Source organism: Rhinolophus sinicus, linkage group LG12, assembly GCF_036562045.2.
Source record: "Rhinolophus sinicus isolate RSC01 linkage group LG12, ASM3656204v1, whole genome shotgun sequence".
Lineage (NCBI taxonomy): Eukaryota > Metazoa > Chordata > Mammalia > Chiroptera > Rhinolophidae > Rhinolophus > Rhinolophus sinicus.
Window position 1 is genome coordinate 906,221 of NC_133761.1, and position 26,878 is coordinate 933,098.

At 57.6% G+C, this 26,878-nt stretch overlaps 1 protein-coding gene and 1 long non-coding RNA gene across 11 annotated transcripts; one reads left to right on the forward strand and one right to left on the reverse strand.

The window, feature by feature from the left end:
• Positions 1 to 292: 292 nt before the first annotated feature.
• Positions 293 to 16,521, reverse strand: RHPN1 (rhophilin Rho GTPase binding protein 1). Of its 7 annotated transcripts, none has more exons than XM_074316686.1 (16): positions 16,397 to 16,521; positions 15,400 to 15,560; positions 6,792 to 6,910; positions 5,703 to 5,831; positions 5,482 to 5,557; positions 4,776 to 4,853; positions 4,193 to 4,317; positions 3,891 to 4,057; positions 3,488 to 3,681; positions 2,945 to 3,101; positions 2,755 to 2,865; positions 2,186 to 2,380; positions 1,714 to 1,790; positions 1,347 to 1,493; positions 1,043 to 1,204; positions 293 to 654 (listed from the first exon to the last, which is right to left on the reverse strand). In XM_074316686.1, the coding sequence occupies exons 3-16, from the start codon at positions 6,818 to 6,820 to the stop codon at positions 490 to 492; spliced, it is 1,812 nt and encodes a 603-aa protein (XP_074172787.1). In that variant the 5' UTR covers positions 6,821 to 6,910; positions 15,400 to 15,560; positions 16,397 to 16,521; the 3' UTR covers positions 293 to 489. The 7 variants fall into 7 exon arrangements, with proteins under 7 accessions (XP_074172787.1, XP_074172788.1, XP_074172785.1 ...); XM_074316687.1 differs by having other exon boundaries at positions 15,400 to 15,555; positions 16,397 to 16,511; XM_074316684.1 differs by lacking the exons at positions 15,400 to 15,560; positions 16,397 to 16,521 and adding an exon at positions 11,343 to 11,666 and having other exon boundaries at positions 5,703 to 5,822.
• LOC141567863 (uncharacterized) lies at positions 16,422 to 26,822 on the forward strand. 4 transcript variants are annotated; one of them, XR_012490786.1, is made up of 4 exons: positions 16,422 to 16,544; positions 21,665 to 21,763; positions 22,120 to 22,293; positions 22,397 to 22,716. It is a non-coding gene; the product is annotated as an uncharacterized LOC141567863 (long non-coding RNA). The 4 variants fall into 4 exon arrangements; XR_012490787.1 differs by lacking the exons at positions 16,422 to 16,544; positions 22,397 to 22,716 and adding an exon at positions 22,778 to 26,822 and having other exon boundaries at positions 21,575 to 21,763; XR_012490788.1 differs by lacking the exons at positions 16,422 to 16,544; positions 22,397 to 22,716 and adding an exon at positions 24,651 to 26,822 and having other exon boundaries at positions 21,576 to 21,763.
• The last annotated feature ends 56 nt before the right edge of the window (positions 26,823 to 26,878 follow it).

Below are 26,878 nucleotides of genomic sequence, written 5' to 3' on the forward strand. Positions count from 1 at the left end.
GAAGGTGTATGGCAGGCTGGGTGGCCGGAGGCGGGAGACAGGCCAGCTGGGGGGACACTGGGAGCTTCCCGAAGGGGGAGTGAGGATCCAGGTTGCAGGGACCCCCTGCAGACATCACTCCGCCCTGCCCAAGCTCTCCAAGATGGCTACTTCAGGCTCCAAGGCAAGCGGATGGACACCCCCTGACCCTCCACAGGGCGGCCCAGAGCCCCTGGGATTCAGTGTCCAGGGTGACAGTGACACTTCCCATGTGTGGGTATAGTGCTGCCCCCCCTACTGGCCTCAGACACACTGCATCTGACACTGTCTTTAATGGGCAGCTCAGTCACTGGGCTGAGCAGCAAACTGACCTGCAAGTCCTCTGGGCTGGGGGAGGACACCAGAGTGCCCCGGCTCCCAACCAGCTGGAGCCTGCACTGGGGCCCAGGTGTGTGGGGAGCCTGCCCCTCACTGGCTCCCTGGGCACCCAGAGGGTGAGGGTGGCGCAGCTCAGGGCTGGGAGGCTGGGGACAGCCCCCCTGCAGTCTTGTCCCTCTTGGCCTTACGGCCCCAGCCAAGGAGGGGCCTGGGGCTGGCTCGCACAGGCACTGAGGTCCCCCAGCCACACTCCTTCTGGTTCCTCAGAAGCCCCCGCAGGGCTGGCCGGCGGTCCCCCTGCAGTCAGGACAGAGACACATAGGGTCAGCACCCCTGGCCTGGCCCACCTGTGGCCAGCCTGGTGAGTGCAACAGGAAGAGGTGGGTAGTGTGTGGGAGGCATGTCAGGGGTGCCACGCTGGGGTGGGTGAAGGCCGTGGGACAAAGCTCCTGAGGTGGCACCTCTGCCCGGGGCCTTCAGGGGTGTGGGCACACAGAGGCCCACTGAGGGGTGGGCTGGGGCCTCGTCTAGGGCAGGGAGGGGTCACCAGGTGAGGCGGCCCCACGGAGGGCCACAGCATCCTTTCCAAAGCCCTGCAGCATATGGGGAGGTTGGGGCTTGGAGGACCAGGGCCAGGCTGGGACAAGGGAGCTGGGGACCACCCTCCCAGGTCCCCAGGGCTCACTGTGCTGGGTGGCTCAGCGCTGGGCAGCAGCGTCACCACCTGCAGGCTCACGCCCTCGTCACCCACGCCCTTCAGCTGGGCCACCACCTCGGCGTGCTTCCACCACTTACATGGCTGCCCATTCACAGACACGATATAGTCGCCCTCCTGCAGGCCAGCTGCCTGCAGGAAGATGGGGACAGTCTGCAGCTCCTCGCAGACACCCCCACCCCGCCTCTGCCCGTAGTACCATCAAACCCCTGCATGCTAAGCCGCCTGCATTGAGCCAGAGATTTGGCTCTGGGGGCAGGACAGGGGTCCTTACCGCAGCGTGGCCCCCCGGAATGACAGCCGCGATGAGGACCGGTGAGTCTCCCCGCAGTGTGAAGCCAAAGCCACCCTCCCCTCGGGTCACGTGGACGGGCCCTACCAGCCGCCAGCGGTTCTTGGCTGAGAACACAGACAGGGGCCCCTGGGGGCCGTTGGAGGTCAGAGGCGTGGCTGGGCAGTTCTCTTGGAGGAGCCCCTGCCTGTAACACCCCCACCCCAATGTCTGCATTCTGGGACAGAAACCAATGAGGTACGAGGCAGGGTGGGGTCACCATGCTGGGCCTGTCTGGGGTCTCAGCCCGGGCAGTGAAAATGAAGAGCAGAGCCACTCTGGCTCTAAGTGCCCAGGAAGGGGTGCTCACCAGCCGGTGGAAGATATCAGCCACCTTCACCCGGGAGAAGCTGGGTGCCCTGACCTCCAGAGTCCGGTGTGTCTTAGCTGAAAGAGTAAAGGTGAAGGGAGGGCAGGGCTAAACCCCAAGTTCATGGGCCCCCAAGCCTCTCAGCCACAGCAGTCTAGTGATACCTGCCCCTCTTGGACATCCGGAGCCTGGTTGCACCCCCCACCAGAGGGAGGAGCACCAGTGCTGAGGGGCTGGCCTGCAGGTGTCTGTCGCCCAAGGCTGCAGCCCCCCACCCCCACCCCCACGCCAGGGCAGGAGTCAGGTGTGTGGACGGGACACAGGAGCGAGGGGCGTGCAGCGTGGGCTTTCCCGGGCGCCCTCCTCCTCCTCTGAGGTCTCCAGGGCTGTGGAAGGTGATTCATCTGTAACAGCAGCTGCAGGAGCCTCCGTCCACCGCCCTCCCTCTGTCCCAAGGGTCCTGGCTGCTCACGCTGGATGTCGGGGGCCTCGGTAGCCTCGAAGAAGTCGTCCTCGAGATCCAGCTCCGAGTACCTGGTCAGCGAGCACCGCAGCGCCTGGCCCAGCACAGCCTGCAGGAGGTCCACCCTGCGCAGGGCACGGCCCAGGGCATGCAGCCGCAGAGCCTCCTCTTGCCCCAGGATGGCACGCTTCAGGTGGGCCTTGCCTGCATGGGCACAGTCAGCACATGCTGTGTCACACACAGCCCTCCTGGCACTTCTGGGCTGGGCCCCAGCTCCCCCCACCCCCAGATGCAACAAGAAAAGGGCAGGTGAGGGCTTCTGGGTTCATCCTGAGGGTCCACTGGCTGGTCCAGGAGGGCTGCCAGGTGTGGGCAGCTGGGCCAGGGAAAAGCCTCCCACATGTACTCCCACCTGCCCAGAAGGCTGCCCGAGCTGCTGAGGCCCCTGCTCGGCATCACCCACCAGGTAGAGGGCATCCGGGAGGAGGGATGACTACCCGACCTGTCAGCCTTGGGACACCAAGTACGCCCAGGACACGGTGGGGTGGGCTACTCAGCACCCTCCTCCAGCCGCTCACCTAGCTTCCTGCGCTCCTCAAGCTCCTGCGGCAGCATGAGGCCCCGGGGCTCCGATGGGGGCAGGGGCCCGAGGAAGACCTGCTCCAGTGCCAGGAGTTCTGCCTCAGCTGCTGGGGGTCAGAGAGGGCTGTGAGCCCCTCCATACCAGGGCCTCTGCAGGCACACAGGCGCGAGGGGCAGGGCACTCACGGGGGCTGTCGCACAGGGCCACGGCCGCGTGGTAGTGGGCCAGGGAGCGGAAGTGCTTGGCCTTGACGTGCACCAAGGTGGTCCAGGGAAAGGGAACATAGCTGCACACCGGAGGCTGGATCATGGCCTGGTGTACCAGCTCGTACTGGGCCGCCACCTGCCGGCACAAGGGGCAGGACCCTGGGGCCTCCTGAGGGACTCCAAGACAAGCCCAGCCAGGCACTGCCCAGCAGCCTCTGTCCCTCCCCTCCATTCCCCGGGGCCCTGCCCCACACCCCAAGCTGAGCCCAGCTCATGGTCTGTGCCCACAGTTCCTGCTCTGATTGCCGCTGTCCTTGAGGCGGGCCCACAGGGACCAGGACAACAGCTGGTTGTGGAACAATGGAGACAGCCCGGACACTAGCCTCCTTTGCCCCCAGCTCTGCCCCTCGCCTCCAGCCTGGGCCCCTGGCCCAGGCCCTCCTGCCCACTGAGCCACTGCAGCTTGGCCAGGCCCAGATTAGGGGCCCCACTCCTTCCAGGATAGGGCCTCCCTGTCCTCACCTGGGCGGCCTCCTGAGCCAGGTGCAGCTGGGCCAGGCAGTCACGGGGCGCTGTGGGGACTGGAAGCGAGAGGCCCTCGAAGACACACTCCTGAGCCTGGGCGGCCATGAGCTGCTCCAGCATGGACAGTGAGGCGGGGCTCATGTCCGGGCTGGGTGCTCGGGAGAACTTCTGCCTCAGGAGGTTGAAGGCCCCTACAAAAGGTGTGCTCAGGGTGGGCGCGGCAGGGCTGGCCCCACACCCCCAGCACCCCTGTGCCCCAAGGGCCTGCAGGCTTAACGCGTCACGCGGGGAGGCTGTCCTACCCGCCCCCCAGCTCTGGCCCCAGAGAACAGCTAGGACCTGAACAGGCAGACATGCACCCTGCCTGTGGCCATGGGTCTGGGGTCTGGGCTGCCCTTACCAGCAGCCCTCTGGAAGGACTCCGCAGCGCGGCTGGTGCCCGTGGGGCAGCCACGGTCCTGGCGTGCCCCGATCTGGGTGTGGAGGGCTCCGATGTTGAAGAGCACACTGCCCTTCTCGAAGGCTAGCGCCCGCTGCTGGGCTGGGACCCCTGTGAGCGAGTCATACCTGCAGGGTTGGGTTGGGCTGGGTGGGGTTCCATGGCAACAAGCCAGAGTCTCAGACATGGGGTGTGGGCAGGGGAGGCCACTGCCCCCGGGAGGATGGCGGGGCCCAGGAAACCCTGTTCGCCCAGACCCCTACCACTGGAAAAGCAGCCCCAGGCTCCGGGCAGGGGTGACGAAGCGTGCGTCCAGGAGGCAGAGCTGGTTGTAGTATGCCGTGAGCAGCTCCAGACCCGACTCACTCCGGCTGGGGGTCCGCACGGCCTGTAGGACAGCAGCAGCTGGGCCCACTCCACAGCACACGCACCACCCTGGGAACCTCTCAGACATCACAGCCCCATGGGAGCACCCCAAGGTCTAGAGTGGACAGGGTCACACTGGGGCACGTTTGCCCTCTCTGGGCTGTCATGAGCCATGCGTGCCACCCCAGGGCACTGTGAAGGGTACAAGGGAGGGACAGCACTGAGGTGAGAGGTCCAGGCAGGGTCTCTGGGGAGGGGACAGGCATGGAGCAGCCATTCCCAAAGGGCCAGCAGCACCTCGCATGCAGAGCCACCTGTGCCTGGCTGTGCTGCCTTAAGGTGGGACTCCTGCAGTGTGACCGTCTACACTGAGCTCCATTTTTCTGCTACCGACTGAGCCTCATCTGTGAAATGGGTGTGGCCAGACTCCTGGTTGGGGCCGGGCGGCCTCCAGGGCGGGGCAGGGTGGGGTCCACCCACCTGCCGCAGGTTTGTCAGCTCCCTGATTTCCGTCTCATAGGAGGCGCCGTCCTCTCCAAAGTGTCCAGAGATCAGTTCCTGATGGGGGAACAGGAGAGGGCAGGTCCTGGCCCTGCAGAGGGACTGATGCGGGTCCCACCTCTGGCCCTGGGAACCCATGCCCACCACCCCAGATGTGGGCCCAGAGACTCCGAGCTGTTTCTAATCGAATTCCCTTACGCATTAGCCCCACGTGGCAGGTGCGGTGTGCCACTTGCCAGGCGAGGACACTGAGGCACCTCTCCACCGGGCCTGCTGGGCAGTGGCAAGCCACCACTCCCCCACCACAGCCTGGCTCCTGAGCACCCACAGAGACCCTGGGAGCCAGCAGGTTTTCACAACATAGGCTGTGACTTGAGGGGGCAGCCTCCAGCTAACGGGACCCTCAGAGTGAGAGTGAGGGGACCCTGTGGCCATCTCGGGGCTTTAGCAGGGTGCCTAGCTCTGCCACACCCATCCCAGGGTGGGCTCTTCTCTAAAGCCCACCCAGTCAGAATCTCCCACAGGCTGGGGAGGCTGAGGTCCCCACGTCAGACCCTTTCTCCCTCTGGGCCTGTTTTCTCATCTGTTCAATAAGATGGCTAGACCAGGAGGCCTCCAAGATCCCCCCAGACCCCAGGGCAAGGCCAGGTCCTTGAGGCCCCGGGGCTCACAGGCCAGCACTTACCTTCAGGGCTGTGGACCAATCCAGCTCCTTGGTCTCCTTCAGCCCCAGGGGAATCATGGGGACAGTGGTACCTTCCCTAGAACCAGAAGCATTGAGTCCAGGCTCTAAGGCTGGCCCCTGCTGTCCCCAACGGCATGGAGTCCACCCCCTACTGTGCCTGCTACACAGGACACAGTTCTGAGACACCCTCGCACACCCACGTGTGTCTCCTGCACACACACCTATCAGGCGTGTCCGTGTCCACGCTGCAGTTGAGTTCCTCCAATTCCTCCTTCAGCAGCTGCAGGCTGGAGTTGACGTAGCTCAACTCCAGGGCCACCGTCTCCCTGACCCTGGCATTGCTGGTGGCTCTGGGGAGGCCAGGCTGAGGTGAAGCTCTAGCCCTGCAGGTGGGCCACATGCCCCTGGGCACACCCCAGCCATGCCCAGCCCCAGGGGCCAGCAGTGGGGTCCAGGGCCCACCAGAGGGGACCTAGCCCTTCTCCTGAGTCCCTGAAGTTCATGTAGATTCCCACCCATGTGTGCATATCCTGATCCTCGCCCAGGGCACATCCATCAGACCCAGGACTTCCAGGGCGCAGGCTGTGCCCTCTGCCACCTCTCCCTCCACAGGACTCAGGCTGTGGCCTCCGCAGACACTCCACACCAACTTCCCTGGATGGGTGGGGCCAGACCCTCGTGGCCTGCATCTGAGTGCAGGGCAGAGGGGCCATGGGTCCCTAGGAAGGCCAGGCTGGGGACAGGGATGAGGTGGACAGGGAAGCCGGGCTGCTAAGGAAAACGAGGGGCCCTTGGGTCCAGCAGAGCCTCATCCTGGAGCCTCGGCTGGCTGTGCTCACTGGCTGTGGCTCCAGCCATCGCCCATACAGCAGGCTCAGGGAGGCACGTGTGAAGGTCGGAGCACACGCACAGCTCACGTGCCCTTGGTCTGGAGGACAGACACCGGTCACCTGCCTCAGCTCAACCTAAGCAGTGCTGCCGCTAAGCAGCCCCCGCTGGTCACCACAGGCAGAGCAGAGGCCCCCGCATTGCACGCTGTCATGAACAACCCCCCCCCAGCACTGCTCCAGTCCAGCTGGCCGTGAGTGGACCACAGCCAGTAAGGTCCACCAGCTGGGGGCCTGGGTTGTCTGTGAAGGCCTTGGCTGAGAGCCCCACACCCCAGTGGGAGCCTGCACTGGCCACGGTTACCTGCTCATGTGTCCCTCTCCAGACTGGACCACGAGAGCAGGCCCCACGTGGGTCACTGCCCTGCCCCATTACCCAGGGTGGGCCTGGCTCTCAGAGGGTCCCAGGCAGCCAGCGCTCACCTATAGAGGTTCTCAGCCCCCGTCCGCATCCGTAGCTCCTTGTTGATCTGCTGATGGATCCGCGCCCTGCGGCTCTGAAGGCGGCCGCACGGTGTTTGCGCCGCCAGGGTGTCACAGCCCTGTGGAGAGGCCGCAGGTCACAAGCCGGGCCACCCCTGGCAGCAGCAGCTCTGAAGCTGGCCCAGGGTACTCTTGCCCATGGGGACCACCTGGCTGGGGTGCATGAGCACAGAGCCTGGGCACAGTGGGTGATACCAGGAAGGAGTGCAGTGGTGCATCGTCCGGCCAGGAGGTACATGGCAGGTGAGGGACATGCTGGGACTGGGGCGCCAGGAGGAAGCTGGACGGGTTTTGTGGGGCCCAGAGGCAGTGTGATGGGTGCCTGGGCAGGTGGCAGCCAACTGCTTGCCACACATCCTTCTGCACTTTGGAATTTTGCTCTGGAGCCCCCAGGACTGATTCACCCACACAATTCTTCTAGCACAGTTATCCCTGGATGGGGGTGGGGGAGAGGGTGCGACCAGGGGCCTGCAAGGTGCTGGAGGCTGGCTCTCCGGCCCACCCCTCCCTGCAGCACTTGGCCCACACTGACCCTGGACTGGGCTCTGTCCCAGCTGGCTGCTGACTCGTGGGGACCCTTTGGCAAAGGCCCAAACCACAGGCCTGGGGTCCCTCAGCTCACAGGCAGCAGGCCAGGCCTCCTGGCTGCCCACTGACCACCTCAGCAGTGGCTCCTCACCGCACACGGGCAATCACTCCAGCCTGCCCACAGTTTGGAGCCCCAGGTTAAAGCAGCAATATGTGTGCTCCTGGCTGTGGTGACGCTGCAGATGGCGTGACTGACCAGAGGCTCTGGCCAGGGAGGGTGAGAGGCTTCTGCAGTGGCCAGTGAGGGAGTGGGAGTGGGAAAGGCTTTCAGGGCCTCAGTGGGACCGGCCGGTACATCCCCTCTTAGCCATTTAGGGACTTCCTGTCTGAGTCAGTCACCAGCCCACAAGTCAGGAAGTTCTCAGAATGCACCTCTCCTCATCAATGTCCCCACGTGCGGTCACCTGGCCCTGCACAGAGTGGGGATGGGGACACAGTGCCTCACGGGACGCTGCCCCAATGGCACGGATGGGAGGAAGGTTTTATTCACGCAGAACCGACCTTGGGCTCCTTGCAGTGCTTCCCGTCTTCCACACATGAGGAGCCGGCTGCTTTGCCTTGGTATGCCCCCGCCCCCCCCCGTCCCGGTCACACAGGGCAGTTTCAGACCCTCTGGGGGCTCTAGCTTGTCCCAGCCCTTGCAGGGGACTCCCTAAAAGGCTTCAGAGCCCTGGCTGCTGGCACACGGCAACCTTAGATTACAGCCCCACTTCTCCTCCAGACTCCAGAGTTCTCAGGAGAGGTCGAGCAGGGAAGACTTCTTATGGAGGGAGGCCCTCTTCTGGGACGTGAGGACAGGAGGCCGCCAAGTGGTCCTTAGGTAACTGGGGAGAGGGGACTTGTCCCCACTGAACAATGGGACTCCCTGCTGTGGGACCCTGGCAGGCCCTCACCTGTAGGTAGTAGGGGGCTGGTCGCAGGGTGGCACCAGGAGGGAATGAGACAAAACACAACTCTCCTCCCTCCACTCTGCTGGCTCAGGGTCTGTCTTCCTGCTGGCCTGGGCCTCTTCTCGGAGGCGCCCCCCCATGGTCACTCTGTGCAGGAGGGGATGAGCCGAGGACTTGGGCAGTCTCCCCTCCAGGCCTGAGAATCTGAGGAGGGAGGGGCAGGCCACAGCCAAAGTCACATCCCTCTCTTTCCAAAGGTCTGACTGTAAACCTGCAGCAGGTTCCCAGGTTCTGGGTGAGCAGCCATGGCCGTCTGCCTGGGTGGGAGGGTCCTGTGCTGGGCAGAGGCCACCGGCTCCACAGCACTGTCCTCGCCAACATGGTTCATTCGGTTTCCGGTGTGAGTACTCCTGGAGATGTGTCAGGAGTGGGGAGAGCCGCAGCCTCCCAGCTGGGTCCACTCTGCTCGGCAGCAGTCCTCATGGCCTCTTGACCCCAACGCTCCATTTAGGAGGCCAGGCCAGCTGGAGTGACCTGGGTGGGGAGGTGTGGGAGCGAGCAACGCGAGCCTGATCTTCAGGGCTGGGTGAAAGCCCTGCTCACACCTGCTGTCCCCACTGGGTGAGGCTGGGCCCGTGGTGAGGGCATCTCCCAGCAGGGAGGGGCACAGAGGCCAGGTAATCACATTTGCTGGTGGCACAACTTCCCCCATCCGGAAACCCAGCCTGGGTGGGAAGGGGTGGAGAACAGAAAGGCAACCCCCCACACCCTCACTGCTGCGGCTCTGGATGCCTGGAAGCCTGAGGCCAACGGCCCCCAGCAGCCCAGGAGGAAACGGCATGGGCGGCGGCCAGACTGGGAAAGTGGGGAGATGGTTATGCTAGCACGGGCCAGGAACAAACAAGGGCCCCACACCCTCCCCAGGCTCCCCTGGCTTCTGTTGGCTCCCAGGGAGAGGCCCCCATGCTTGGCCGGCCAGCTTCCTCCTCTCAGAGCCCTCGGCTCTGCCTGCCAACGCCCACCAGCCTGAGGGACCCCTCCTCTTCCCTCCCACAATCTCACCTGAACACAGAGGAACTAGATGGCCCTGGAAGGTGCACCCCCCCACCCCACCTTTACCACTCTGCCAAACACTGCTGCCAGGATACAAGGGCTACAACCACACCCGTGCTAGATGGACCACAGATCGGGCCACTCATCCAAGTGACACCACCCTGCCCTCTCTGATAGTCACTTGGGCACTGCTGGTTCCCGGCCACTTTCAGGCAGATCCCACTCCCAGAGCCTCTTCCAAGTGGGCCGGGCTGCTCTTCAGTGGGCACTCACCTGGTGCTAGTAAGCCCTCATTGGACACCAGGGTCAGGTGGGCGCCCACTGGACACCCACTCTCATTACTGTTGGGGCAGAGACACATCACCCACACTGGTCCACAGGGGCCTTGGACCAGGCGTGGCTTTCATGGGAATGGCTAACCAACTGGTCCTGCCCTGACTCTCAGCATTATAGCCAGGATAGGGGCCAGCCTCACTCCAGCCCAGTGGCAGGGGTCAGATTAGACTTTCCAGGTGGCAGAAACCACCTGGGCAACAGAACAGAGAAACGTGTGAGGGTGTGCAGTGTCACTCAGGGATGGGCAGGGCTGGGGTCCATGCCCCACCCCCCAGCTCCCAGCCCAGGGTCACTTTGTCATCACACAAATCAGGACCACGGCTGGAAACAGTGTCTTCCCCCTTCCCAGGGTGGTAGCTGGGCAGAGAGCCTGAAAGTGCCCACTGCAACATCTTGTGTGAGCAGTCTCCCAAACATTCTGCCCAAACCAACACGTGCTCTCTCCAAAGGCTGCCTGCAGGCCTGGCCGCCCTGCAAGGAAGCAAGTTCACAGAGGGCAGGCAACAGGCCTCCTCTCTCTCCAGTGCGACCACTGACCACAGTGTCCCCCACATACTGCCTGCAGCACCTGGCATCTCCTGGGGGTGAGCATGGAGAAGCCTTCCCTTCCAGGGGTCTGGTCAGGATCACGTGGCCAGTAACCTGGAGCCCATGTCCCAGCTGACACCCCCCTACTCCTCCTTGGAGGCCTAGGCCCCAGACACAAAAGCTGAACAGAGCAGCTGGGTCCACTGTGCAGTCTGACACAGGAGAGAGAAGGGGGACAAAGCACCATTGCAGTGCAGGTGCTACCTCTGCTTGGTGGCATCAGACTGAATACCTTTGGGGGCATGGATGCCCAAAGCCTGGCATGAACACTGAGGCACCTCGAGGTGATCCCCCAGGGAACACAGGGCTTCTGGGCTGCAGAGGGAGGCAGGCAGAGCACCCCCTTTCCCAGACAACAGACTCTTAAGGTCTCGACCCCCAACACCCTTCCAGAGCTTCCCCAGTACTCCTGGAAATGGTCCTTGGTCCATAGTCAGCGCCCAGGGTTAGGGACTTTACAAGGGGGTAAAGGTGTGGGTAAGTGAGAAGCGACAAACTCTCCTGTTGTGAAATCCTCCAGCCATTTCCTGTACCTCAGAGACTTCAATCGCCTGCAGCTCAAAGTTTCACCAAATACAGAGCTGAGTGCCCAGGGCAAAGTTGCAGAGCCCTGGGGAGAGGGAGGGAAAAGCTAGAAAAGGAGGAAGGCCAGGCGCAGGAACATACTCGAGGGCCCCGGCTGTCACAGACCAGAGCCCAACACGTGCTTAGAAGGGACCCCAGAGCGTCGAGAAAACTGTGAGCTGGACTTGCGCTCCCCCCATTCCTGGGCCGCACAGGAGGGGCCTGCAGCCTCTTGAAGGCAAGTGACCCTGAACCGTCAAGAGAGGAGCTAGCGCACGCAGGCAACGCGGGCTCTGGCCCTCGACCGGGCCTCAGTTTCCCCAGTGGTACGCCCAGTTGCCTCTTGAAACCTGCGAGGTGTGGGAGGGGACCCCCGGGAGTCTGGCATTGCGTTCGGACGGGAGAAGCAACGCTGGCTCCGCAGCCCCGTGCCCGCAGGCTCCGGGAGCCCGGGCCCCGCAGGCGCGCCCACCTTGCGGACGCTGCCGGCCGCCTGCAGCTGTGTGCTGTCCTCATCAGCGCCCGGCCCGTCCCGCCTGTCCTCGGGGATCATCGCCGCCCGCCTCTCGGGCCGCGCCCGCCTGGAAGCCGAGGCCCGCGCAGGTCCCTCCCAGGCGCCGAGCAGGGTCCCGCACTGTCCTCTGCTCCCGGTGGCGCGCCAGGTTGGCCGGAGGGGCGTTGCGCCCCGCGCTGAGCGTGCGAAACTCGCCGCTGCCCAGTCGGCGGCAGCGGTGACTCCGACGGACAGCAGCCTCAGCTAACCAGAGAGCGAGGGAGGCGGCTCTGAGTGTCCAGGCCGCGCCCACCCGCCCGCGGAGTCCTGGGGGAATGCGGTCACCCCTGGCAACCGCCTGGCCCGACGCGGAGCGGCAGGCGCGGGGAGTGTATTGCGCGTGCGCCGGAGGCCGCTCTGTGTTCGCTAAAGCCAGGGAAAAGCGAAAAAACAACGCGAAACGCGAAACTCCCAAACAGTGCCAAGTCCAGAGCGCCTTGGCGCGCCTCCTCGCGCAATGCAGACTCCACGTTTGCTGCCGTGAAGTTCTGTTCCATCCCCCCGCAACAGGGACCCTCCAAGGGGCTCGTCCAAAAATGTTCACAGTGGGGTTTTTAACGGTTTTGTTAGAGCGATCATTGGTGCGAGTTGTTGAACAATGCCCGCTGTTTTCTCTCGGCTCGGAGAACCAGGCTCCTGCCTGGCCCCACTCCCGGTGCTGTCTGCACGGTTCGTCGTCCTGCCCCCAGAACCCGCCTCCAGAACCTGTTTCCAGAATCATCTTACTTCCACAACCTACTTCTAGAACCGACCTGCCTCCAGGACCAGTCTGCCTGCAGAACTGGCCTGTTTCCAGAACCTGCGGAGCTCCCTGCACGGTTGCCTCCATCCTGGACCTTTCCTAACTTCTGTTTCTGGTGACTCTGGAACCCACTCAGATTTCATGTGGGTCTCACCTCACCTAGAACACACCTTTTGTAGGGGCAGGCACACCAGAGCATAAGCAGTAATCGAAGCTCATCTTTGATCAAATTCCCCTAAAGTTCCAGCCCATCCTAACCATCCCCCCACTGTCCATCCGCCGGTCACTGCCGTGTTTTGGTGCTGAGCCGGGTCCGGTTCTCCCCCCACCCGCACACCTGATCTGCCTTTCCCCAGAGCTAAATCCTGTAAGCTAAGCTCCTTGGCCTGCCCTGACCATCTGCAACAACAATAAAGTAGTACAGTTGTTAGCTCAGGAAAAATAAAAAGCTGTACAGGAAATAAAAAGTAATCACAGAATAGTTCCTGACTTAACTGTGTATTTCTTTTGTATTGCCATAATAATGCGATCAAGAGGTTCTGGCATCTTGAATCCAGGACAATCAGAACATGATTCTATTAGGAGGAGGGGAGAGGTGAGGGGGAGGAAGACAGGAGTGGAGGGTGAAAGATGCTGAACCTTCATCCTCCTAAAGCTAAGTCAACAGATGAGGCCTAAATTAGAAAATAAAATTCCATAAGCAGAAGCATGTTATTCAGAATTGTGGAATTCAATACCAAGTCATCAAGTCAGAGTAATTAAAGGGGCTGCCCCAGGGGGACAGGAGGGCCCTGGGAGGGAGGGGGGGGGCCCTGGGAGGACAGGGCCCCCCCCCAGGAGGACAGCGGGGGCCCTGGGGGGAGGCAGTTGTTCTGCTAAACAGGTCTGGTGAGACCATGCACCTTTAACAGCAATGCGATCCCAATACTTGCTTTTTAAAATTATTTCCCCCCCAAAGCTTGTTTTTTAAAGAGGGGATGTATAGAAATTGATCACAAAACATCCAAAAAGAAAACATAACCCTTTGGAAGTGAAAAGGTTTCTCAATAAGGTTCAAATTACAAGAAAGTTAAAAAGACAAATAGCACATTACCTAAAAATCTAGAAAGTAGATAACATTATATAAAATATGTGGAATAAACCAAAGGAAATTCTGTAAACTCAGGTGAGTTTGTTGCTAAATAGATATAAAATAATTAACTAAATCAAAAGAAAGTAGTAGGAGGAAATTACTAAAGATTAAAAGCTAACATCAGTCACTTAGCAAAAAAAGCTGAGTGTTTGGGCGGAAAAAAGGTTGATAAATCCGTTGAGAGGCCCAGTAGAGAAAAAAGAGATTGTATCAGCTAGGATCCTCCTCTGCCTGCATGAGATTGGGGTGCAGTAGCTTAGCCAGGTTAGTGACATGTTTATTGTTCCCCCCCCCCCCCACCTCCATTCAGAAGTGGACGGTGGAGGCTGGGGTGTGGCCACAGGGATATCCACACCCAGCTGGCCATGTGACTTCAGCCTCACAATGGAGCTGGGGTTATTCCTCCTCTGGGTGTGTTGTGTTCCAGGGAGGAAAAGAGGAAAGATGCATTGAGGTGGAAAGCAAAAAAACGCTCCCAGATGCCCGCAGAACTTTGTCCTGGGGCCATGTGTCGCTGCAGGGGAGGCAGGAATGTTGCTCCAGCTGGCACATTGCTTTCTCCAACAGTCTGGGGTGTGCCCATCAGAAGGAGAATGGGTTTGGGTCGGCCACGAGCAGTGGCTGCCTCAGAGCGAAAACACAGTACACCACATTGCAACAGGAAAGAGCAAGAACTAAGCCCCCGGGAGTTTTGTGAACTGGGAGAGAACATTATGAAAGTTAACTGGAAGGCCTAGAGAAAACGGAGGATTCTGTACTGAAACATAAATGATCAAAGTTGGCCCAAGGAAAGGGAGAGAAAACAAGACCAGACCAATAACCACAGAATAAACTGCCGAAAGGGCAATGGACTTGCAGTCAGGCCGCAAATCCTTTCTGCCGAGAACGGGGGCGAAAGGGACAGCAGTGTTCCTGACCTAAAATGCCAATGTAATGAGGAGAGGCCACACTCCCTTCACTGTGGATGGACTTCACCCACGCACAGGTGGCAGACCCTGTTGGTGTCAGGGCCTGTCCACTTGCCCCGCCCCTGTGAAGTCACCACTCCAGGGAGGGACAGCCGGTCTCAGCCCCAGAAAGTGTAGGCCAATGGTGCATAACCAGAGTGAGATGGAACCATGTGGGGGGCCCTGTGTGTCACAGGCTGGGACGCAAAATGGCCTGCGGTGCCAGGGCCACCTGCACAGTCACGGACCGGCCCCGAATGCCAGAAGGTCACAGCCACCCATAGAGTCTTGTTGGTCCCGGTCCCTTTGCCAACAACCAATCTATACCCATGGGGTTAGGATGCAGCTTCAGCCAACTGGGCAAGAGGGCAGTCTTCAGGGGGCTCCCGGGCAAGTAGTGCAGGAGGAGACCATGTCCCCCCTGCTCGGACGTTGTCATGACTGGGCGAGGCCCCACGGACTGCACAGCCATTTCGCCTGTGACTGTGGGGGAAGCAAAAGACAAACTGAGGGTGGCAGGGAATGCTGGCTCTGCTCCCTGACTTCTGTTTGGTGAAATAACAAATCTTTCTATCTCAGCCACTTGGAGTTGGGCTTTGTGATATTTGAAGCCCATGTGTCCCACGTGAAGATGTGGTCTCCTCGCCAGAATCGGGGGAAGGCTGACCTGACCACAGTGGGACACGTTGTGTAAGTGTCAGGTAGTCAGACCTTTGAAAGGGTGATGGCATGCAGTGCGGACGAGGACACAGGAAAGCAGGCCGTCCACGGTGTGAAGACATAAGCCTTTTAGGAAAGTCATCTGGAAGAAACCATTCAAATCTAAAATATACATGCCCTCAGCTTCAGGGAACCTGCTTTTAGAAATCAAGCCTTCTGAAGTAAACATTCAGAATAACACAAAACAAAACAAAATAAAAACTGGGATACAACTTCAATATCCCCTACAGAGGTCTAGACAATTCTATAATGGCCTTTCCGTGCTTTGGGTTATAATGAGGTTATTTTAGAACTAGAGCTTCATGCAATGGTCTAAAATGAAGTCCATGTGATATTGTGAAGTGAATGAAACAAACTGCAGAATAACATGTACATAAAAAAAGTCCCATGTTGGTCTTTAAAAAAGAAAGGCAAGGAAGAAAACCCCAAATGTACCTGTTTGTGTGATTCCCAGAAGTGCAAGTCGGCTGGCCCGCTACACCGGCGGTCACGTCTGGCTTCCTCTGGCCCATGGGGTGGGGGTTAGGGGGTGGCTGCCTTTTTCTTTACACACTGCTGTACTACTGGACTCGTCTCAGCAAAAGTGCACTCCTGCGCTTTGAAGTTAAAAAAAACATAGAGGGAAAGTGAGAGGATGGGAAGTGAGTCAATGCAGGCAAATTTTGGTGGGAAAAGGCGGACAAAAGGGACAGTAGCTGGAGGAGGACGGAGGTCAGCAGAGGGACTTTCCACAGACAGGAGGTGGAAGTGCTGCGGCTCCGCCTGACACCTCACTGATTGGTGTTTTGCGATGGCCAGATATTCCCTCAATGGGAGCGTGCACGTCCAGATTCTCAAGTTGGGAGGAAACTCGGGCTGCTTTCTGAGTCTCAGAGGAAGACTGGCTGTCCCCAGACTCACTGACTTGCCCAAGACCCAGTGGCTGTGCAGTAAGAGCGCCTGTACACACACTAGCTCTCTCCTGGCAGGGACCACCCATGGGGAGTGCCACCAGTGAACCCAAAATGCCACCAGGAGGAGGGGGTCTAGATAGAGAAATATGGAGAAAGCAGCTGACTCTAGAAATTTCCCAGCAGGTCTGCATTCTGCCACTTTGATGAAGCAGGAGCTGAAGAATTTGGGTTTGGGGTCTTTGGGTTCAATCCGAAATGTCAGATGAGTGGATGGAAAGTGGTGGCGCTTTCCTTCTGGCTCCAAGTCTCAATTAGGTGCAGGGCCGATTGTTTACATTCGCAGTTTTTCAGAACAAGGGCCAAAGAGGCAGGCTTCCTAGGCCCGGGATGGGTAAGCCAGAGAATGTCATCATGCCTGGGTTTGCTCACTGCTGTGGCATGCTAAGCATCTGGAGTTCTGGCAGGCACCTGTACTTAGAGGGTACACGATATAAATGGAAAAGTAAATAACTGTAAGGCACGAGGGGAACATGATATACCACTGCGTGTAAGCCGCGTGTCTGTGACGGATGGAGTAACAGGCAGCCCAGGACTACAGGAAGCCTTAATCAATGGTGGTAATAGCTGGTGATGCATCAGCCGTGGGACTGTCACCGAGGGATGCTGGAGAGGAATCAACAGAACAACGTGAGAAATGAATTGTTTGTAAATACAATCAACAATTCTGTGTTCGTGAGAAAGCCATTCATCATTTGGAAACCACCTTTGGTAAAAGACGCACCTGGCTTCCTGGTGAGACGGGGCCATCAATCCCCCCTAAGTCACCAGGCGGCTCAGGGCTGTCGAAGACCCCAGAGAACAGACACACACATTTATTCTTATTTGAAGGCAAGTCGACAGTCGGGGCGGGGGGAGAGCCACTGAAAGCATGGGCTGGCAGTGGGCACAATAGAAAAAGCCACTTGAGAATGGAGAGAACTCCTTAAAGCCCCCTCTGTCTGGGCACCTTGCCCAGGGGCCCTGGTGGGAGGGCCTGGGAGGACCTTGAGTGCCCCTCACACTCTGACAGCTTCCCAGGCTGTGCTCTCACCCTCGCAAACAGGAAGGCCCTGAGTGTGCACATGGGGAGGGAGAAGCCCCTCTCCGAGCAAGGAAGGTGCCTGCCAGCTGGCTTCTGGGGAAATGGCATTTTTGGGGATGAAGTCCAAGGATGGGGGGGCGGGGACGACCAATTATTGCCCTTGTAAATTGACAAAGTGGCCTGGCTGCATGGGCATTTTCCTGGCCACTTTGGGGACCTGGTTTCATTTGTTCTTAGAGCATGAGGCAAGGATGCCAGCCTTGGTGTCAGTGGCTCCATGGGCTGGGCTGGTCACGGGCAGACACGGGCCTCCCCACAACCCTCTGCAAGGATCCTACTGCTGAAGGGACCACCCTGGGATGGGGGGCAGTCCAGGGCGCTGTGGAGGGGCAGCCTGCTGAGGGGAAATCCAGGCAAGTCTCACCCATGTGTGAGCTCTGTACCTGCTGCAGCCGGGGCTGTCTCAGGGGGGGTGTGGACAAAAGGCTGCTTTGACGGGGATCAAAAGTGAACCGGAGGAAAGGAAGTGGACCCGTGTCTGGGGAGTTCTATTCTAGGGGGAGCCAAGAACTGGTAGGACGCCTGGTCGTGGGGTCAGGGGAGGCCTGGGAGGGCTGGCCGGCCTTCAACAGAGGTAGGAACAGTCACAGAGGCAGAGGGGTGGGGACACTGGCAGGCACGTGTGGAATTGGGAGGGTGCAGACACTCCCTGTGGACTGTTTCTGTGTTGGTGACGTAGGAAGCAAGGCCCCCACTGAGCGTGGGCCTTGGAGGGGGTGCTGGAGGCCGCAGGAGGGGTGGAGAAAGATGGGCTAAGGGCTGGGGTAGGGCTTTCTGGTGGGCGGGTCCCGGCTGGTGTGTGGCTGCTCACAGGGTGGAGGGTGAGAGGACTCCTCGGGTAAGGATTGTGCCTCCCTGAGAGCTTGTGACATATACAAGGAAAAAACTTAATTCCAGGGACCCTTCTTCATTTGTGACCTAATCCAGAAAGATTCCGATTCTGGATGGAGGCACCTCTGCTGTCACTACTGAATACCTTGTTGTCAGACAGTTTGGGATGTAATTTATAAAGTAGTTTTGACACTTGCCCAGCCAGTCAACTGCCAAGGCTCTTACTCCAACTCTGGGGCCACCTACACATAGCTACCCTCGAAAATATATATCATCAGAAAATATGCATCATTTATTTACCAAGCAAAAAAGGGGGTATTATTCAGTGGAACCAAAGCTTCCTTCTCCCTGAAAACCCGTTTCTATTTTCCACGTATGACTAATTTTTAATCTCAGTGACTGAGCGGTAATGCCATTGTCACTGGTGCTGACAATGGGGTTTTTTAAGAAGCATATGATAGATGTTGCCTTCATGGTGTCCTTTTTTGGTTATTTTTCCTGTAGCGTTCTGAATAAAATGAGTTCAGTCTCCGCGAGGCTCTAGCAAATCCAGGCGCAATTGTAGATTAGGTGCCATCTCTATGCAAAGCTTCCGCAGCACACACTCTGAGGCCATTACACGAGAGAAAGCTCTGTCTGGCCATTATTTACCAAAGCCAGGAAACAGCTATTTACCTAACGTCCATTTGTTAAGAAGGCAGGGAAATAGCATCTTTAATAACCTCAAACAAAGGCACTAAACTTATAACACAACCAAATTGTAAAGTGAGGGAGCATGTGTGTACTTGCTTCCTCTGTTTTCCCTGAGTGTACGTGTTTAGGTGGATTTCCTGTCCTGTAATGGGGCACTAGGGTCACAAGACAGCCCACTGAAGCGGCCATGCAAATACGGCCATCTTGTTTCCCGCCCCCCATCCTCAGCTGGCCATCCTCACGGCCATCTCCTACTGGACAGAGGTACCAAGTTCCCCACAGGCCTCCCTGCCCCTCAAGCCATCCTGCCCACTGAGGCCCAGTTGTTTCTTTAAAGTGCAGTGGAAGCATGCTGTCATCTTACGTGACTGATGGTGCCTCCCCAGTGTCTGCAATGATCACATCCATGCCCCGCCGGCCCTTCCCCACCTCCACCACGTACGCACGCACACACTCAGCCCAATGCTCTCAGCGCTCTGCCCACATCTTCTTGGCACTGGCTGCTCCCATACACCCCAATTCCTCCTACAGGCACCTGCCTCCAACCTCCCCAGGTGGCTTCTCTCAGTGCCTAGGGTTTGCTGGGAAGAGTCCCACGGAATTGATGGTCCCAAAGCAGCCCCAGGCAATGACTGACAGGAGCCCAGATCACACTCACTCAGGAGGTGTGTTCTCTGTTCCCAGAGGCTTCAAGAGGGGGTGAGCCCACCCCTCAAACCAGCTCTTCAACACACCTGGGACTGGCCTCTTTCGCTTTCCTGTCTCACTTCCCTACTCCCCTATCTGTGTGCTTCCTGGGCCCACCACCCACATAAAGTATTTGTATGAAGGGTCCGCTTCTGAGGCAAACAGCCTCAGACACTTGCACACATGGACCCACCCACAACTCTGTCCTGGCCATTTGCAGCCATTCGCTGTGCCCCGTGAGCCTGGAGTCCTCCAGTCTGCACCCTGGCTAACATCTACCCAACTTTCCAGACTCAGCTTGAGTGCCACCTCTCCCCACTGTCTCCCCAGACCCAGGCGACACCGATGTGCGGCCAGCACACCCGTAAGTGTGTAGGCTGTTCCCCTCCTGCTCCCACTGAAGAACACGCCATGTTTGCCTCGCACCCCAGCACCCGAACCAGCGCCCAGCCTTCAGTTTGCATGAAAACAGTCGCATACGCAACGTACCAATGTATGGGTACTTGCCAGGCGGCTGGTGGGACCCGCAACAGCCCACATGCAACAACTACGTGAGCTTTTCTCAAACATTACCCGTTTAGTGTTCAAAACAGCAAAAAGCATGTCGCTGTCCCCATTTCTTCAGGACCCAGAGGCCTAGTGAGCTCCAGCAAGGGCGCCGGAGGGCCCGAGACCAGGAGGCGGGGCTCGGGCTTGGCCCCTCCCCGGAAGGCCCCCTGCGCCCCCCCCCCCCCCCCCCCGACGGACCAGCGACCGGGCGGCCCTGCAGAGGCGCTCGGCCCCCGCCAGCTGCCAACCACTTGCCTCATCACCCGTCACCTGGCAGGAGCCTGTGGTCAGGCCTGCGGAAACGGCCGGAGGGAGTGTCCGCACCCCAGTCCCCCGCCTCCTGTAACCCGCCCTCCCACCTCTCGTCTCAGGTGCGCTCACCGCCGCACATGCGCCGTCCCGCCGCCTTGCCTGCTGCCCACGCGGCAGAATCCAGGTGCTGCACGTGGCGGCGGCGGGGCACCGTCTCCGCGTTGGTGCGGTGGCTTAATGGGTCCCAGGGTCACTCGAAGGGCTTCAGAGGAGGTGGGACGCCGCCTGAGCGCGCAGGGCCAGTGCGGGGGCGGGTGAGGCCCGAATGGGGCTCTGGCCTTCCCTTCGGTGGCCACGGCCGTACCCTCGGCGACCCCCTTCCTCTCAGCGTCCCCAGTCGCGCTCTTGGTGACTCCGCTGCCCCCCCCCCCCCGTGTCCCATTCCCCTTCGTGCCCGTCCTCCCTTGTCCCCCCATTGTCCGCATGATTTCCCGTGGCCCCCTGGGGGCGCCTCTCCCGCGCACAGCCATGCTTTGGACGCGTCCCCCCCCCCCCAAAGTATTCCTGCCCTGGACCCCGAATCTCCAGCTCCCCACGAACCCAAGGGACGGTTTCCCGTCGTGGCGCTGCCGTCTCATTTCCTGAGTTCTCATCTGCCTTCCTCCTCCTGTCGCCTTGCACGTGGAGTGTTCATCGTGTGAGACCTCCAGTGTACAGCTTTTCTGTTCTTTCTTCGTTTGGTCTGACGCATCTAAAGCCACGGTACTCACACCTGGCAAACCGGCTGTTCAGTACAGGCTATGCCTGCAGTCAGAAGACTTAATTGTGATATTTAATGATGACATAAAAAACCGGGGAAAATAAATGCTCAGGACTTGTTAACTGAAACTTTTCCTAGGGAAACTAATTTTACATAGTACGTGGTCAGGAATGAATGTCGTCTATTGGCTGTCAGAACCAATAGCGACCTCTCAAACTGTTCTCTTGTTGCTTAGCTGTTGCTGTGTTTTAGAGGTGGACTCGGCCACGACCCGCCATAGACTATCCCTGCCACGTGGACCCAGGCTCACCTTGAGAACTGATCTGTCCTCTCTAATGCATCATAGCACTGTGCTTGTGTGTTTTTTAATTATTGATGTTTTTCAGTTAGTTGATGTTCAGTATTATTTTATAATAGTTTCAGATGTACAGCATAGTGTTTACACATTTATATACACCCTGTGTGTTTTCTTGCATTTGGGGCTACACAGTTACGGATAAAGACGAGCTGATAGGAGATGGTCAAGAGTCCGGTTTGCAGCAGTTCTCGGTGAAGGAAAAGGTTGCCCTCATGAGATAACAGACCACTTTGGGGAAGAAGTGGCCTTTGCTGGGTGGATTCTGATGTTTGTCAACAGGCCCGTTCAGCTCCTGTAACAGTCCAGTCTAACTGACCCCATCCCTACACTAGTGGGAAGTGGATGGGAGCTGCCTGTGTGTGGACACGGCACAGGTGGTGAGGAAGGAGTCTGGTTTCAGGTTGGGGGAGGAGACGGAGGAGGTGATCTTATCACTTCTGTGCAGTTTGTGTTTCTTCCTGTCAAAGACATCATTTTGGGGTTGGCTTTGCATTTCCTCCCTTCGGAGTCACATTCAAATATCTTTTTGATTAAAGGAAGAGAGAGAATACTGAGCAGATGAAGCTGGAAAACTCGAAGAAACAGAAAGTGGAGGAGCCAAACCAAAAAGCCAGGGAAGATGTGAGGAAGACCAGGTTTGAATGTTTTACGTGCTGTTGTTTCATTTTTAGACTCAGTCTTCAGTATGTTCCATTCTTCCTTTTTTCCACCCGTAAGCCTTTCTTAGTTTCCACATCATTTTGATAAACTTTAAAACATATACTTTGTGTTTATGTAAAGTACGCTTACTTCAAATTTCCCAAGGCGTGCTGCCTTCCGCGATCTGCGTGGGGACAGGGGTGGGTTTGGCCATTCGCTACTCAGAGTGCTTGACGCAGCCCTGCCACCCCCTTGCTGAGCTCTAGTGGAACGGGCAGCCACGGACTGGGGATGTGACGGTGGCCTGGACCTGATCCGCTCACATTCTGAGTGTCACGTTTGGTGTCCCCAGGGACCACATGCAGGACACGGAGGTGTGTTTTTCTTAGTGTCTGGCCATTTACTGTGACCCGGGAACGCACTCAGCATGTGAACTCTGGTATCTCGTGACTTGGAGCAGCTCTTGAAATGAGACTTAAGTACACTCTCCACATAGAAACTCCGGTCGGGATAACCTCGTTACCAGGTAAGGGTTGTTCCCTCCCTTTCCTCTGTGGAGGAGGTGAAGTGGGATGGTGAGAAGTGGGTGAGCCCTGTGGAAGGGCGAGTGACACCACCTTTGTCCTCAGAGTCAGGCCTTTGCAGTGGAATTGGGACCTGCCCTCCCTGTTTTGATCCGGTCTTGGCTTTCCTGCAGCGGATGTTACGAATCCAAACTATAGAATGGGTGGTAATGTGAGCTGCTGTCTGACAGGCAGATCCATCTCGCACATTGTGCTCAGCCTGAGACGTGAGGCTGATTCCTGAGGACTGGCCTTCCCTCAGCTGCCTTTTTGTGGTCTGATTTTATTTTGAATGATCTTGTCAGAAATCATTGTAAACTTGGGTCACAATCAACATAACCACAATTTTTTTAAAGAATGAAAAATAGTGCAGAAGGCATCAGGCATACAGTTGTTGCTGACCTTTCTTTACCCCTCCTATCTGTTTTCTCCTGCTTTGTGTATCAGATGATAGTGTAAACAGCTCCTTTGTCCAGCAGAACAAAGAGAAAACCTGATGGGGAAAAACCGCAGCAGCTTTTGCTTTTGAAAAATTTGGTGCTGTAAACGAATCCAGGATTTGCGTCTCATTCACTGTGAACGGGATCAAGGTTTCAGAGTCAGCTGTTTGAGCTGTGCTGTTGTGAGTAGTGATTTCCATTGTTGACGGAAGCGACCGGTCTGGCCCGCAGCCCATCTGAGTACTTCATGTCCCATCCCCTGGTTTCCATGCGTGTTTGGGTGTCAGCGAGGTGGCCCGTTCGCTCCTGCTCTGGCTGATCACGGCTGGTCTTCCGTCAGCTGGGTCTTATTTCTGGATGTGGTTTTCACTCTGATTACTGTAAATGTTACCTTTGAAGATCGTGTTTCTAAATTGCTGAATCCTGGGCAGCCATATGGCAGTCCCTCTGCCTGTGCTCCCAGGCCTCCTGTGGGCGGGAGACGTGCCACACACAGGCACCTCTGCAGCTCCCACTAGCTCATCTGAGCTTACACTGAGCTGCGCGCGTCCACAGTCTACTCCTAGGCTTGCCATCATATTTCTCAAGCATTTTCAAAAGAGAAAGAAGTTTGTTAAAAAGCTTGGAGATGTTTACAAGGTTGTTTTGAATCTTTCCCCATTTTCAGGATGGCAGGCTGCCTAAGTGAGCAGATTTACACATTTACACATGAACTTGTGTTTCAGTTCTGCACTGACTGTCGCCACACTTGACTGACAATTTACATCTGTGTAAACGTTTAGGTTGCAAATTATTTTCACTTGCAATTTTCAAAGCATTGTTGCATTGTCTTCTAACCTGTGATTCTGTCAAGAATGCCCAGGGACGTGCGTCCCTAAGCCCAGGGTGACAGTTATCTGAGCACCTCTGGCCACTGATGACCTGCATGTTGCCACAGCCTCCACGCAGGTTCTTCCTCCATTACTCACGGAGGCAGGGTCTGGGTAGGCGCTTTTGTTCTGCGATTCATCTCAGTTCTAGGGAAAATAAAATGATTCTGACAAGTGCATTCCTACCAGCCCCCGGCCCCAGAACCGCTGTTGGCCTTAATCTTTCTGTCTTACCATCCACTTCCCTATCTTTTCATTCCTTGAAAAATATTTTCTCCACTTTACCTCTCAACCCTCTTACTGTGTTTCATTTGGCTGCCATGTTTCATTTCTAAGATTTTTTTTCTTTTGAATTGTTCCTATGAAAACACTCTCGTTCATGGATACGGTTCCTTTTTAATCTTGGCGGTGATTGATTATCATTCCGTTCACCTTTCTACATGACCCGCAGTCTCTGGTTCGAGTTTGTAAGAAAACTCTTTTATTCTGTGGTTTGATTTCTCACTTGCATATGAGAAACGTCCTCAGATGCCTGCTTCTGTCTGGCTCTCCACGCGCACAGCAGTGGATGGTAACGAGCTGCACAGCCGAGGCTCGTGACCGGGCAGGCAAGGTCGGTGTGTCAGCCTTTGCCTGTGCTCTGAGGTGCCTCACCTCTCCCCGTGCGCCCTCCACCGACCTGCTCTGTCCTGAGGTTGAGTGTTTGACAGCACACTGGCTTGTCTCCGTGGCAGGGCCTGAGATGACTCTTCCCCCCGGGGGCTCGGGCCTCTGCGTGGTTCCGAGTTAAGTCCTCCGCACTCACCACTATTGGTGTCTGTATGTCGGCTCCACTGCACCATGTTCAGCCTTATATTAACACTACTCTCCCATCTGGTATCTGAGCCTGTCATTGTGAGAGCACTCTCTTTTCTGCAGTAAAAACATCAAGTGTTCTTTTATTGAAAGTCCCTTAATGAAAAACTATCTCTTTACATTTATCCATAAATGTCTGTTTTCTGCCTTCTCTAGAAAAGCCATTTTGCCGGGCACCCAGTTCCGTTGACAGATACTCATATACGTCCTACCTCCTGGGCCTGCAAAGTTACGTTTCTAGTTAGAGAAGAGCCTGGCTGGGCCACTGCGGCCCTGTGAGTGCAGAGCCCGCTCTAGTGGGAGAAATGGACCGAGGCCGCAGGCGCAGCAAGCCCTGTGTGAGCTGCTCCACCTGAGAAGACCTGCACAGCAGTCAGCTGGGCATCCAACGTTTGCAGCTGTCCACCCAGCTTACAAGTTGAAGGTGACGACCTGGGTCCTGTCCTGAGGACGGCTGTACCTTAAGGGTCCTCTCTTTGGACTGGTTCTTACTGGCCCGACTAGGGGGAGGCTGAGCCAGGCTAACATGGGGTGTGGACACCCACCTTCCCCGATGGGGCTGACTGTGTCTTCCTGCTTGTCCTGCCCTGCACCTGTCCTCAGCCCTACAGGAAATAGAGCCCTCACCCCGTGGAGCAGAGGGACCTGTGGGCCGTGGGAGCCAGTTGCCAATCAAATCGGACTCTGCAGAGTCATGGGTGGCAGTCCCTGCAGGGTCTCACTACACTTGCTCTCCTTCCTCCTGGGAACTCCTGTCAGGCCCAGGCCAAACCTTATCCTAGTTTACAAGTCAACCCTTGGTATTTCCATCTCGTCTGCATGGTAGTCTGGATTTCTTCAGCTGTGTCATCTGCTTAGCCTAGCCCATTGAGTTCTATTTCAGAATTATATTCGTTTCTAAACATTTTCCTTCAAAAACCCTGCCTATCCACGCCTGACAGCCCACTGCTTTCCCGTCACCACGATTTGTCCTTACACACGCCATACAGAACCGTTCTCCTGCCTGCATTACCTGGCAGTTTCAGTATCTGTGGTTCTTTATGGTTTGTACCTGTCTACTGTGCTTGTCGACCCTCATTCCGGGAGCCTCACGTCCTGTGTGCACAGTGACCTCTGTGAGCTCACTGCTTGACCTCACAAACAGGAACACTACAGGCTCTGAGAGCGACTGCTGTGGCTTCTCCTGGTACGTGGGAAGCATCGTGGACCTGGCACCCTCCGGCCTGTCTGAGGGGCTTGGCTTGGCATGGAGGCCCCAGGCTGCTTCCCACATCACCACTGGCCCACAAGTCAGCAGCCCAATAGCAGTGGTGCCACTGAGTCCACTGTGAGGGGTGTGCCCTCCACGCTGGGCAACTGTGTGGCCGCCCATCTTAACCAGGCCAACCAGAGCCCTAGACTGTGCTGCTGCTTTGGAAGCCCCAGGCAGCCAGAGGACCCCAAATAATTCAGCAGCTCAGCTAGAGCAAACAGTTGTCATGAAGTGGCGCCAAGCTACAGCCTGGCCAGGGCAGCTCTGGAGCACGTGGCTGGACCCAGGACTCATGGGCAGGTGACCACTCAGGTCTGGCGTAGTCATTGAGAAACTCTGTGCGTTGTAGCAGTGTTATGATCTGCGCCAGGACGTTTCCCCAGCAGACACCTCCCTGTCTGGCAGATGCCATTTATACCGACCCATCCCTGCCACCTGATGTGACGTCTAATCACGAGCAGTGAGCTCACTCAGACCACGCTGCCCCTTGCACCTGCCCTCTTCCCTCTCCAGCTACAAGCTGCGTGCTCCCGTGATGAGCACGTTTCTTACCTTGCACCCCCAGTGCCCCGCCTCATCCGTATGCTGCCGACTCAATCTTTTGAAGAGCCAGTTCAGGAATCACCTCCCTGGGGGCACCCCCCCCCCATTGTCTTCCCTTGCCCCCGTTGTCCTGCTTGTCACTCCCGTGTCATTTGTTACTGCACTTGGATTGGGTGTCCCAGTGACTGCTCGGCCGCCCCCTCTAACCTGTAAAGTCCTGGAGTGCAGACGTCAAGCTGGCTGCTTTCCCTGAACTGGCGTCGAACCTCGACAGGAAACCCCTGTGCTAGGAAACCCTGGTGACGATGCAGACCCTCGACGCCCTCTCCTGCGCTGCCTGTGTACACGGCAGGCTCTGAAACGGCGTGTGCACAAGTGAACTGTGCTGTCCCTCCTCTGCTCACCTTCTACACTCCCCACGCGGGTCATTTACTTACTGTTATGGGCTGCATGTTTGGCACCAGGCCTGTGCTGGAGAATTCTGGCTACAAGCTCCTGTGTTGATGGGGAGACACAAACACCCAGCTTGATATGGGGTAGAAAGTGACTCGCCTTTGGAAAAGTGCTGTGGAACTAAAAGAATTACTGC

Coding starts and splice junctions, on each gene's coding strand:
- RHPN1 (XM_019712295.2), bottom strand. CDS start 11,423: ATGATCCCCGAGGACAGGCGGGACGGGCCGGGCGCTGATGAGGACAGC. Junction 6,911..11,342: donor CGGCCGGCAGCGTCCGCAAG/GTGGGCGCGCCT, acceptor GCCTCTCCACAG/GGCTGTGACACCCTGGCGGC. Junction 3,682..3,890: donor GTCCTTCCAGAGGGCTGCTG/GTAAGGGCAGCC, acceptor CACCTTTTGTAG/GGGCCTTCAACCTCCTGAGG.